This window comes from Corvus hawaiiensis, chromosome 6 (assembly GCF_020740725.1).
Source record: "Corvus hawaiiensis isolate bCorHaw1 chromosome 6, bCorHaw1.pri.cur, whole genome shotgun sequence".
Lineage (NCBI taxonomy): Eukaryota > Metazoa > Chordata > Aves > Passeriformes > Corvidae > Corvus > Corvus hawaiiensis.
In genome coordinates this window covers 26054197-26068524 of record NC_063218.1, presented here as the reverse complement: position 1 = coordinate 26068524, position 14328 = coordinate 26054197, and the positions used below count along the sequence as shown (strand labels likewise).

The following is a 14328-nucleotide window of genomic DNA, read 5'->3' as shown; positions in this document are numbered from 1 at the left end:
AAAGTTAAAAAACTCATTTGAAGATGGTAAAAGGCCTGGATGATAAGGTTCCACTGACATTATTTCCAAAAACTGTTCTCTCTTATAACCCAAAATTTGCAGAAACAATTAGCACTTTCCCAAAATTAAACTTTAATTCAAATTGAACATCCAAATTTACTGCCACAAACCAGCTCATAAACCAAAAATATTTTTTTCTAGTATTTCTGATGATGCTTGATGATTCACACTACTCACTGCCCTGGCAAAAGGAATGACATGAATAATTAAGTTGCAGCTGAATTGTATGCATTTGGCAGCAAAAGCCCCTCACCTCCAGGCTGCTGCCGAGTGCTAAAGCCAACACAAGAGTTCAACCTCACCTTTAAAAGTCTAGCAGTTTAAGGTGGGAATACTGCTATTCTATGTGACCACTAACCTATGGTACCAGAGGCTCCCAGGGCACAGTATAAATGTTTTAAGAAATCACAAGATTGCTACCTCCTGCTTTGTAACCCAGGCCTTAAAAAGCAGCCTGTTTTTTGGAGGGAAAGTAAAGAGCATTACAGACTCTTTCTCCCTGTACCATCCCAACTTTTACTGCAGAACACAACAGAAATGGTCAGCGGGAACACTTGTACAGACTACATGGCTATTTCTGCTCCATACAGACAGGAGTAGGGTCACAGAAGGGCTGGGATCTCTCTAATGACATCTATTTTCAGTTAAGATTCTCTAGCCTTACAGATTCTTTAGGAAAAATATTTGCAGATGGCCTATCAATCTGTGCTGGGCTCCCCTCCCCCTCCCTCACAAACACCCTGAGCATCTGCTGTACCATTGTTTAACAGCACTGCAGGTTTGCACAAAGGCTGGGTCTCAAAATCTGGAGATTTGTGTGCAGGCTGAGGCAGAACTGTCCTGCACATATCAACTTGACATTGGTCCCAAGGTGACTAACATCCATACTTTTCACATGCAAGTCTCTCCATAAACAGCAAAATAATAGTCTCTGAAAGATTAGGGCTGCAAAACAATGTCATTCAGTTCAGTGGGATTTCTTACTGTTATGAGCAATGGTGTAAAGAATCTTATCTGCCAGCATACAAAAATTCACAGCAATGCTTTACTTTCAGATAGGTTTTACACATAGCAAATAATACTTTTCAAGTCTGCATATACCCAGAATATATCTAGAAAATAACTGTTATTACACCCTCACATTTGTTATAAACAGACTCACTTAAAACTTCCAGTAAGCACTTTAAAGCCACAAGAGGTTTGCAATTTAACTTGTAGCATAAATGTTAGTTAGATATGTCACAGAACACTGCTTCAAAGTCTGTATATTCTCACAAGAATTCCCTTTCTAACAGAAAGAAAATATTTTCCCTCCCTTCTCTGTACTGTCCAAGTAACTCATCAGCTGGGGAGAACGACAGACTGACTGGGAGTGCAAGACTTAAGCCTTACCACCAGCTCTGCATGCATGGAAGTGACAGCACTGTAACAGGACCAATCCTACAGTCAGCTCTGTGCATGCTTGCCTAATTCCAAGAATAACCTCCTTTCAAAAGCCACATGCTTTCTGGAATACTGAAAATGCATTTATTTTTTCAAATACATAGGACATCTTCATGGACAACTTAGACACTGCCTTCAAGAGACAGCAAAGAAATTTTAAAATTATTTATCCCATGTTATTTTCTTAATGAAGTGAGTGAGGAGCTCCACCCTAGTTATTCTAGGCATGTCAGGACATGACTTCCTCATGAAGCAATCAACAAGATTAACTTCTGCATCCCTGTGACATCTTGAAATCAGTAAAAGTTCATGCAAAGCCTGTACATTGCTAGATTCTAGATTAGGGCCCACTTCAAACCTTCCTCTTTCATCATCATGCCTATGAAGCATAGAAGTCTTTCATCCCATTATACTGCTAGGATAGGCTCAATTACTGGTCAGTAAAGGGATAGTCCAAAATAAATACCACGGTTACAGCCAACAGGCTCTCCTATTCAATGTTATTAAGCTACTCCAGCCTATAGAAAGTTCCTCAAGACAGGACACACACAGTTTCAACTGCACCTAAACTCATAATCAAATTCATTAAATACAACGACATATTTATATGGACACATGCACAATGAAGAAAGCTTTGTATGTATTTGGTTTTTTGGACAAATACATGAAGTCTCTGGGAAGGTTTTCAGAGAGTTCCAGTAAAAGTGTGTCCTCCTGTCATAAAGCAATCTCAACTCTTAGCCCCATGATGGAAGTGAAGTGACACCAGACTCCAGAAATGCAGAACATGGCTGCACTTTCTGCTACAGCAGCACAGGTTTTGCAGCACAGAAAACTACCAAGAGATAAACACAGCTCTTCCACTATCTCGCAACAAAAACACTGTCATTGCAAAGAGATTAACAATGATTATTTGGTAGGTATTCCACTTCTCATAATGCAGAGTTTTCTAGTTCATTAGCATAACTGGCACCTCTGAATGTTCAGCTTGTCAACCTTCAGCTCTCTGAACACTCCCAATCCATACAGATCAAGTAATTTGTTTTGGTCAGACTCTGACACATCTGCTTTAGTCTCATTTCTCTCTACTATGTCTGCATGACATACAGTAAAAGCATCATGTACCCATTTTGTGCAGAGCTATTGTGCGTTTCTGAGTCGTCACTGTCGCTGATGACAATTGTGTCCCCATCAGCACTGCCGGTGTGGCCATTCGCCATTCCATTGTGATGGGTTGGAGCTATGACTTCCAAAACCTTACACTGCAACCTGAAATAAAACACAGACATTTATTAACATCAAAAGTCTTTCACTAGTACAAGGAGTCTAAAATTGTAGCAGATATTATTTTAAGAATACATATATAACTGAACACTTTACTGTCTAGTAAATAAGTAACTAAGAGCCTTGCACTCAACACTTGGTAAAATATTAATTTCATAAGTACCATGGAGAAATTAATCTGCTTATACAGCTATCAGCTTCACTTCTCAAGAAAACAAATCAAGTTACTTGTGGTTGTGAGGTTTTTTTTCAGTTCTCATTTAAGTAAACTAAAAAGTTAACTTAGTGTGTTGCTTTAAAACTACACAACAAAGCTTCTATGTTATTTTCATAGCAGTCTAAGAAAAGCAAAAGATTGTCAGATCCCAAAGTATTTTTACTTGTACGAGATCATCTTCTACTACTGTCGATGACCTAAATAAACAAGGCTGAAATGATCATTATGCATCTAATCTTAATAATGGCCCATTCATCTGCTGACACATATTAAGGCTCCATCTGGCATACACACAATTGACAAAACAAGCCTATTCCTTTGCCATCCTGAATGCTAGTTATAAAAGGGAGAATTAACTACATATCAAAAAGTATAATTAATCAACACTTCATGCTGGGTAACTGTACTATAGCTGGTTCTTAACCACTAACTTTCACCCCTTTCTAGAATGCCATGGTTCCTATTCTTCAGCTTAACATCCAAAAGCCTTGTCTGATTCATGAAAATTAACTGCTGTAGTCAATGGACATTGTCACATTCTACCACTAAAAGCTCAAAGCAGGGGGAAAAAGAACATCTAATAATTCTCTTCTCTGAGCACCAAAAACTCCCACTTGAAATACGTAAGATGAAGAACACATGAAGTCCTGGGCTTGAATTAGTGTGGTGTCACACTTAAGTTAAAAACAAACAAACTTCACAACATCCATGACAAATTTTAAATGTTCTTCTATCTGAACTGAACAGTGGCAAAAAGGAAGGAATATCAAAATATTTCTTGAACATGTCTTTCTGCAAGCAGGCAGTACTATCCAAAACTTGTACACACTGGGAAGGGGGGGGGGAAGAGGGGAGGAAAAGAGGGGAAGGGGAAAGAAAAGACGGTGGTAGCGGGAGAAAAACCCGAAGAATTAAAGTAACATGGTAACATTAAAATACTCTAGGTAGTATTCTTGTGGCATTATCAACGATCAGCAATGCAGTTAGACCCTGTAGTTGCTCTCTCCAACAGGAAGAGAACTGTTAAAATATTAAAAAAATATGAAAATAATTTAATTTAAAAAAAACCAACCAACCAACATAACTGTTAACATCCTTATATACTCCTAAAGACAACAATATGACCAGTGCTTACAGTATCCATGGGGACACCAGAGCTGCCTGCACACAGAGGCAGCCTGAACCCGCTTGGACTTGCTGGCCACAGGCACACCGCCATTCCAATGCAGCCTATCTCGTTTCCAAAGCTGGTCTGGGGCTGGAACACACGTCTTCCCAGCCAGTGGAGACCAAGCTAATTAACTGTAAAAAATTATATAGACTCTGTATAATGAACCAAGAGCACCCAAGTACAGTGGAGGTAGAACCTGGTGACTGTTCCCTAAGTAAATCCAAGTCCCACAAGGCTTATTAAGGTCTGGCCCAGCACCAGACTCTGAGTCCTCTAAGAAAAGTCTATTATTAGTAACTTGGTTTTCAAATATTTGGAACATCACAGTCACCCCTTCATAGTAAATAATATGGAGCTGACTGCATGGCAGAATGTATATTATTAGGCTGGGTTTTTTTAAATCCAACGAAGATCACCTGCTGAAAAAAGACTTCTTAGTAGAACTACTTTGTTTCAGATTATAAAATATATTTCCTAGTGAGTCCAATTCAAATTAAACCACGCTTTTAATTTCTAGTGGAAATGCAGCGAAAGCTCCCGACACGCTCCTACTCTTACCCCGCTCACCACTAGAGGGGGCGGCCCACGCAGCAGCCACCGCGCAACCGCCGCACCGCGCCCCGAGCTACCCGGGGCGCCCACGGACAAAGAGGCTTCCGCGCACACACCCCCGGGCCGTCCTGCACAAAAACACTTCAATATTCGAGCCACCGAGGAGCTTTCCAACATTGATTTTACCTGTTCATCCATCGAGCATCCCTGTAATTTACAGGGCATCACATCTCCTTATCTAAGAATGGAAATTATACATTCTACACGCTTGATTCAGTAAGCAGCAAAATCCCCAATACAGTTGCATTCCACACACCACACCCCCCCCTTCCCCTTTCTTTTTCAGCAGGAAGAATGACTAACAGATTAAGCTATCCCAGAAAGGAAGTGATACTCCATCTTCTATGCTATTCAAATCATTACCAGAAACCTTTGGGGAAGGAATCAAGTGAAACACACATTACCTGGTTCAATAAAAGCACAATCCCATGCAATTCAGTGCTTACTGATAAACGGGAGATTAAAGAGAGTGATGCAACCGTTCCTTCTGGCACTAAAGAACTAATCTATTAATGATTTTTTTAGCCTTTTTTTAGCCTGTAGTCAAACCATGGCTAATAGCACCAATTCCCTAGACTAAGCAGCAAAGACACACTGTTTCTAGTGCAAGTAGTTTGCTCTTCTCAACTATCTTCAGCATTCCCTGAGTTCACTCATTACAACTCTTACAAGGCACATAAAACAGCACAGCTGAAAGCTGAATCAAGACATTTAAATGAAGCATACTACTTGAACTACTTCCAAAAAAAGATACTCCAAGATATTTACACAGCTTAAGTCAAACCATACTCACTATTTCCCATAAAACAACATTTGGGGATAACGCAATCTAAAAAGACAGCATCGAAGTATGTCAATATGTACCCTAAATATCCCCATCAGTCAGGAAGCATTTTCTTCAAATTACAATAAAGATTACAGTCACATTGAGTGAATCCCAAAGGCTTTCAAAATAAATTGAGAATAGAACCATCAGAAACTTTCACTCAACAGTCCCAGCAACTCTACCTCAGACAACACTGTACTTAAAACAGTTTTGCTTACCTATTTCTGCACTACAGGCTGTTTTCAACAATGGGGTCCTCCAGCTTCTTGAAAGAATGGCCTCATGCTTACAGATCTATTTTTTGTTAGGCTCAGAAACTTAAGTTCTTTAAGGTCTCCTATGTTATGGGAAGGGCTCCAATAAATGCTTGGCCTTATGGTTTTATCTTTGCTTTCTTAAAAAAAACCAAAACAACAAAGAACAACACAGGAGCCCAAAAGTTTTCAACACAAAGCCAGTGGTGGTATGACCAACATAATTATTTTTTTGAATATATCTTCTCTCTCAAATGAAAAAGTCTGAGAAGTCCCACTGATATCCATGAATGTCGAGCAGGGCTGGTCAGCTGAACAAGCAAAAGAACAGAACTGACTCCAGCAGCCATCTAAGGTCTAGAGACTACAGACTGTGGCACAGGACAGTTTCTCAGGAAACCCAACTCCATCAGTCTCTGCACTCCACTATGTAACAGGCCAAAACCATTACAGGATATCAACTGAAAAACCTCGACCCTGCAATTACTGGCACTTTCGTTTCCCAGAGAAGTTCTTCCCAAACGCCAAGTAGGCCTTCACATCCAGCCAAGGCTGGTGTTAGAGGCTCTGAGAGGAGAGACCACTTCTCACAGCTCCTCAATTGAGCATTCCACACAGCAGCTTTTGATCTGGCTGGCATTAATCACTCTTACAGAAATAACAGTCTAGCACTCTGCTATGTCCCCATTTCAAGTCAAAAAACCAAGATACCCTGAAGGCTCAGATGAGTTATAAATGTGTCTCTGTATGCTTTGCAATAAGCAGACAAAACCATCCCTTGGATGGCACATGGCTGTTTGAAATGGGACACTGGGGTAACATTGCAACACTTTGAGGCCAACTTTTAAAATAAACCCACAATGATCAGTGAGTTAGAGGCAAATTCACTTTTTAAGACACACAAATGAAAGCAAAGTTTTTCAAATGTCAAAGTTAACATTTTGACATACCTTTTCTAACAGTATGTAAAGTTAGTTGAATACAGGAACCCCCAGAAGAGTAATACAAGAAGCTGCAGTAGCAACTGCCAAAAAGTACCAAAAAGCTACAGCATCGTTCTGTTTTTCCGCTTTTAGTAAGTTTTTAAGAAGTAAATGTCAAGTAAGTGCAGTAATTAATATCCTCATCCTAACAGTTCTCATACGCTTGAAAGTAATTAAAGAGATAAAAGAGACACAAGATCTGAAGGAGTAAGCGACATCTTTTCCTAAGCGAACTGGTACTGTTTAATGCACACGCAAAACAAAAGCACGCAACAAGGAGACAGGTTTTATGCACATAATGGCTTCCTAAAGTACGGAATGAGCTGCTGCTTTTGAGTTTTAGCATCTTCATTTGTCTGTCAAGTTATAGTTAAGATTGTATGTTTCAAAGAAACTAGTAAGAAATATGGTTTTGCTTAGGACAAGAGTACATAGAGAATAGCTGCATCAGCTATCTCCTAATTCAGCGGAATTAGGGCAGTAGTACACTGGTACATGCATTATTTTGACAGCCCAGCCTTGGGTTCATAACATTGTACTGATTAAAAACAAACCCAAACCTTTACCTTTGAATTTATAGTTATAAAAGTAGAGAGTGTGAGAATGAGATCTAACAGACTGGCAGTGCCAATTGTTCTAACAGCTGTTCAACAACCTTTAAGAAAGGACTTGCAGGTTCTCTCCCATGTATCATCATCTCATAGCTTCCACTAGTCAAATACAAATATATTTATTAGTCAACAAATTTACACTTACATTTATATCCCAAAGGATTTAAGGGCACTGGAAAGTGAATGCCTTAAACATGATTTTTCCAAGCCAGAAGCTGACTGATCCTTAAACAGCTATGCTGAGAAAACACATACTGTATTTGCTCTATGAATCAGTAAGCTGCTCTCCAGTACTATGAGAGATGCTGTTTCAGACACTACACTAGTTTTGATACTTTCTGGAATTCCAAATTCACCTTTCAAAATAAAGTAGCAAACTTCCTTTGTACACAGGAACTTACATTTAAGCCTTACCACTAAAAAGCACAATACAATTAGTAATTATAATTTAAATTCTCCATAACTTATTAGAGTCTAAACATGGAAAACACTTTGTCACTTACTACCTAGTGGTCTTATAACAACTCATCCTAGTACTCAGAAGACAACTACAGAGATATAGATATGGATATAAGCAAGTTGCCAGTTTGAATAAAAAAAAGTTGGAAAATTAGCTATAACTTTATCTCTTACAAGGACTATCTTTTACCATCCTAACTCCTTATCAGCTATAGTCATGACCAGCAACATGCTTCCTGTGCCCCAGTTAAGACTTACAGAGATGAAAACAGTATGCAAATCTTTTAATTGGCCTAATGCAGTGGTTAATCCACTATGAGCACTCCTAAAGCACTGGGACACCAGTCAAACAACTGATGAGTTAAAAAAAGTTCCATCTGTGATTACCTGTTTCCTGAAGCCTTACAATTGTCAACATCAGATCACTCAAAGCAGAGAAAGGATATTAACCTGTATCAAACATATGATCAGATCCAGCAATCTTCCTAACAGAACATCATCTACTACTTCTGCAAGTAGATTCATTTTTAAAAGCATTCTGGTGTTGCTTGCTCACAGACATTAGGCAAGTATTCTTTTGCAGTGGTGTCATCTAGTGGTCAAATTCAATGAAAAAAAGATATTCCTTTTTTATATCTGCCACATTCTGTATGATTTTCTTCCTTCTTATACACTGACCTTTAAGGACCCTATTTTAGTCTGTAAGTGGTTGACCTTTTAATTAAGTGCCATACTAACTGATGGACAAGAATTGGTAGTGCCCCAACCTCTACATGAGGAAGATATCACCACATAAGCTATTTTTAAGAGTGGAGGTAGAGTTGTCCAACCTAAAGCCTCAAATCTCCTCCCTGCTCAAGTCAGACAAAAAGCTTGTCATTTAATTAACTAATTATCAAACGGCTCACTTGTATATCCTAATAAAGACAAATATTTTTTTGTGATAGCACCCAGACTCAGAACACTGACAATAAATCACAACTGGTTGCTTACACATGCTTTAAATGTAGTTTTTCCTCCAACAAATTAAAATAGCTTTAAAACCCAAAAAGCATGCTGCTGTCTTCAGGCAGAAAAGAACAGGTCCTACTGCTGAGCAAGTTAGGCTGTTGAAGGGGGGCTTTTTTTGTGTGTGTCTGAGGCATTAGCTGAGATTATTATTTCAGCTAGGCCTTCCATACCACATAGTTCCAGCTTTCAGGTAACTGCCTTCAGACATCAAGATGATGAAAGTCAATTTCTCAAGTTTCAAGTACCAGTAATAAAACACAGTACTAAGACTTCAACAAATGGACAGGTTACTGCAAGAGATGCCATTCCTTGTGGAAAATCAAAATACCAGCAAGTATGTAATGGGTCTTGAACTTCTAGTTCTGAACGTCAAATACAGGAAGCAATTCCAGTAATGTGATCAACATTTTTCCTCTCCTTCAATAAAGTGTGAGCTAAAACATTAGCTGCTTATTTTACATCTTAATTGACCATGGCTAACATGAAATATTGCTCTAATCCCCGCCCAACAAAATCTCAAATAACTTCCATGCCTTTTTCAATAAACTACTTTCTATAAACTGCAATTTGACATTCTGAATGATAATATTTACAGTGTCAACTGGTTGCAATTCTTTAGCAACTCAAACTTAATTTTAGATTAAGCTTTCTCTTTGTATTATTTAATGTTTCTGACCAATGTTTCAAATAATAATTTTGTCTTTTGTGAAGGCAGTACTAGGAAAATGTTGTTACACAATTCCTATGTTTCTTTAACTGGAAATCTGAGCACCGTGTGTTTTAAAGCATAGCACAGCTTCCACTTTGGAGAAAAGTCAGCCCCAGTTTGGCCAGAAAAGTCAGGACACATACAAACCAAGAAAGATGGCCGTTTTCAATCAAAACATCACTTGAAAGGATTAAAAAGCAAGCAGAATTATCTCGTTGCTTCTAACAGATTACCAAAATGCACCCATAATTTTTAGAGACCACTTGAACAAGCCACGTGATAGCCCCCCCCCCCCCCCCCAGTCCTTTCTCTACACTTTGTTTCTGGTTGACAAGGGCTGTTGGAGACACCAGACATACCAAACTAAGAGGACAGTGTATCCCAAACTCTCCTGAGTTCCTCCTGCCAGACCTCAGTAACAAGGCAGAAGTGGCCAAATTCAAAACTGAGCAGCACAGCAAAAGGCTAGAAACCAGAAGAGACATAACACCAGAAAAAGCAACGGGACATTAGACACTGCAACAACCAGAACACACAGGTTTCATACAACCAAAAAACCCAGTATCTACCTAGACTCTAAACGTCTGAACGAAGCACTTGTCCTCTCTTTGCAGATCACCTGTCATTCCTTGCAGTATCATAAACAACTTCATATGCTCAAGATAAACACATTTGCATAAAGCCAAAATGCTAATCCTATTCTAGTGTTTGGGCTCCCTACTGCTTACTTTGTTCAAGATCTAGAAAGCTGCAATCTATCTTACAAGCATATTACACATGCAAAGTTAGGAGTTATAAAATATCAATATTTTAATTGTTTGAGCAACCCTTGGTTACACATGCATTATACAGTAGGCTTGGCATTAAATGATGTACAGAGCTCAGAAAACCAAATGATCCTGCTGACATTACACATGCAAAAAACATACATAAAAGCAGGGGAAGAATTTACACCACCACAAAACAACTGGGTTTTCATGATCTTCCAAATTCTACTAGCCTCATAGGACGCTATTAGAACATAGATGGACTGTGATAGTTTTTGCTAGAAAATATCACAAAAACGTAGCTGTACATGACAAATGCGCACAAAGAGCTCCGGTGAAAAGCCATATTATGCACAAGTAACATGAGTTGGTACACTTAATCCCCAGTGTAGTACTTCAAGATACAGGTCAAAGTCAACTGTTAATTGGCAGACAAATAACAATGCCTCACCTCCTCCCACTTTGTATTCTTTAGTTATGTACCTATAGGCATAAAAGTCCCTCCGCATTACCACGCTATTTGCAGTGTTTCCTGGATTTAGCATTAAAGGTCTGAACTAGCTCCCTGCTATACCTTTGTCTAGAATATCAATGGCATATAATCAGCTGAGGCAAGTTTTTTATTCTTGATTTTACACCAATTTATAGTTATGTAGTTTAAAACATACAATCTCTAGCAGGCTAATTTTTGATGGAAATAAATTTTATTTGAAACTTTCATCTTTTGAATGGTATCCAGCCCATCTCAGAGGCTTAATAAATTTAGCTTATATCCTATTCATATACTGATCAAAGTAGAATATACATATCTAACAATTTTGTGTTTATCTCTACACAGCTTTGAGTAACCAAGAAGGTTGAATTAAAGACGTTAAAAAAGCTGCAGCACTCTCTTAAAGAGATATCACAACTTTACCTTTGGAAACATCTTTGGAAAGCTACAATGCACACACACAAATATTTTAGAAAAGTAATAGAAAGAGTCATTCTTGAGGGAAAAAACTTTTAGAAGTACAATCTTTTTTTTTTTTTGCTATTATTTTGGAAACTAACTGTTTTCTACCTCTGAAGATACTAAGGCATTTCATTGAGCAAATGAAAAAGAACACCTGAACTATACTGACAGTTCGTAATACTCGTTTCTAAATAAAACGAACAAATGAAACAAACACCTTATTCTCTAAGCAAAATGACTGTAATACCAGTGGTAACCTCAGTCTAGTCATCTGACAAGTATAAAGATGAGAAAGAGAGAAAGACACTTTGGATATAGGTTTTCCACACAGAAGGCAGTAACTCTACTGAAGTTGCTCTTGTCCTGGCTTTACAGACTGGGACTTTACTGGCTGAAAAGAACAGAGCAGTGAAGAGATGGAAAGCTTTTCTATTAAGCACTGACCTTATGTACATACACATACCAATCTCCTTACAACTTATCTCCTGCAGTGCATCAAGATTTTTCTTCCTGGTGTAGTACAAAATTTGCCATAAATAATACCTGGATCAGCCACTACAAAAATTCACACAGAACAACTGTTCTCCAATGACCATTTTGAACCAGCCCATTCCTATCACCCAACAAACACCAGACTGTGCACTGTGTATCAGGCTACCCACAGGAGTCCCTTCTACTCTGAAGTGTAAGCTGTCACCTTCTTCCTGAAAAAAAGCAAAATAAAATGACCCTACAAACAACAAAAACCACAGCAGCAGCAGCTGAGCCCACAAAGGCTTTAGCACCCATTCTGGAGGTATTTCCAAACTGAGCATGTTTTTTCACATCTTAAACTTCAATTAAGTGAAACTGTAAACTCATTTAGACAAAACATGGACCTTTTCTAGACCTCTCCCAGAAGCTGTTTTAAAGAAAGACTCAAGCTTATTTATACTATAGAGCATTATGTACCAAAGATATGAGAAAGAAAGCATCTGAAGCTCAAAATTCTTCCTAGGTTTTAAACAGTCTAAGATAACAATAAAGAACTTTGCAATAAATACACCAGTATAACAGCAAGCATAACACTAGCTCTGAGTGGGAAGAAACCCCTATCAACCAAAATTCCAGATAATCAACTATTTATAAACATCTTACAATAAATTCCCAACTTTGCTGATAATGCAATCACAATTTTTGCACTACCTAAAAAGTAAAAATCCAACATTTACCCATTATTTTAAGCTTTCAGTAGTTTGGCCATTTATTCTGAATGATTCATCAAAACTTTTGTATGTTTTTTTGACATAGCTTCCCCTAACTTCTCATTAAATCTCGTTCTACAGAACAACCCACCTTTCTCACATCAAAAAACCGACATTCCTTTGCAAATCCACCACATAACCCAAAAACATGCAGTGTCAAGACCTGAGAGCACTGCCGTATCTCCACAGCTGCGTCAAAGCTAAGGAATGGTATCAAGCACAGCCACACAATCCTGCTCTTAATTAACGTAGGGAAGTGCAGCAATAGTATCACCAGCTTAACATCACACCTCACCTGGATGTAATTGTTTGATGGAATTTATTACCCTGGGTTTTGGGTTCAAAAATGCACACACAAACCCAACCAACATCAAACAAAAAGAAGTATTTATTTTTATACATACTTACCTTGCACCATTATTTCTAAGTACTTCCACTGTTTCATCAACAAAATAGCGATCCTTGACATAAGCAAAGATTTCATCACAGATCTCATGAAGTCGGGTGCGATGGGTAAGGGTGGCCAGGTAGAGAACTGGAATGATGAGTGCCTCTGGAAAACTCTGAAGATTATGTCTGGCTTTCTTCTCTGATTCCAGTGCTTCCTGATACGTGAGTCCTGGTTTACCTGTGACAGCACAGCTCCACACAAGACTGTTGCACAGAATGGTGCGTTCAAAAAAATCACTGAAAAGAAAGACCAGAAGGAGAAGAAAGAAAGAAAACAGTTGAGTTCTGACTAACATTTTCAACTTGCTCACAGTTAATATAGCAGGAAATTGCAAATATCTTTTACAAGCCTGAAATGCAAAAGCAGCTCTACTCCTCTACAGTTTGTAGATAACCAAGGGTTATTTGCCATTTTTCAGCCATGGCATGGGAAATTGCTATCGTACAACCAAGTCTCCTCTCGTTACAGACTACAGTAAGAGAATCAAGACCTAGAAATGCTTCAAACAAATATTCATATATAAGAAGCCTTTTGCATAATAATAATCATACTGAGTTTAATAGGTGTCATATCACACTCACATCTTCCCCATTTCCACAAATATTTGCAAGCCGAGCACCTAAAACTGTACAAACACGAAATAACTTAAGATCACAGAAACATGTTGCAACTTGAGTAAGTTCCAGATTTTGAGTGCCTTAACTCACAAATGAAAAGATGAGAGAGGTAAAAAATCAATGTCAAGTAGTTCTCTAAATAGTTTTTATTCCTTCACTGTTTGCATACCTCTTACAAGAAAGCACTGAAACATTTTTTCCTACAGATTCTTTTCCTCCCTTGTTCCATTAGTAAATATTGATTCTCCTCCTTCCACACATTTCCTATTAAGGCTAAAATTGCATTGTCACTGCTTGCTTACTAGCTATATACTGGAATCAAGAATGAAGAGCTTTCATTAGTCAAAATCTGTCCATTTATGACAGGTATGAGAAGAACAGCAGTTTATTAAAACATTTTCTAGATGAAGTAGATGATGTAGCTATTCACAAAGCCATGTTTAAACATATCATATACTATGGATCAGTGATCAGACAGCAAAGCAATCTTTCAATATGCCCCAGTTCAGACAATGCTTTTATTTGCCTTTAGAAATATTAATGGATTAGTATTGATAACTACTGAACATACATGACAAACTAAGGTTTGTTCTGTCTTGTATCAGTCCAACATAGCTATTTCAAAGCACACAGAACTTTCAGACAACTGCATGC

At 38.3% G+C, this 14328-nt stretch overlaps 1 protein-coding gene across 1 annotated transcript in view; it reads right to left on the bottom strand.

The window, feature by feature from the left end:
• Positions 1–14328, bottom strand: part of BAZ1A (bromodomain adjacent to zinc finger domain 1A) — a 63457-nt gene that overhangs the window by 42263 nt on the left and 6866 nt on the right. Inside the window, exons 3-4 of the mRNA XM_048307065.1 lie at positions 13015–13293; positions 2629–2772 (exon numbers count right to left, since the gene is read on the bottom strand). Of these exons, the coding sequence (XP_048163022.1) occupies positions 2629–2772; positions 13015–13293 (423 nt within the window). The remainder of the gene's footprint in view (positions 1–2628; positions 2773–13014; positions 13294–14328) is intronic.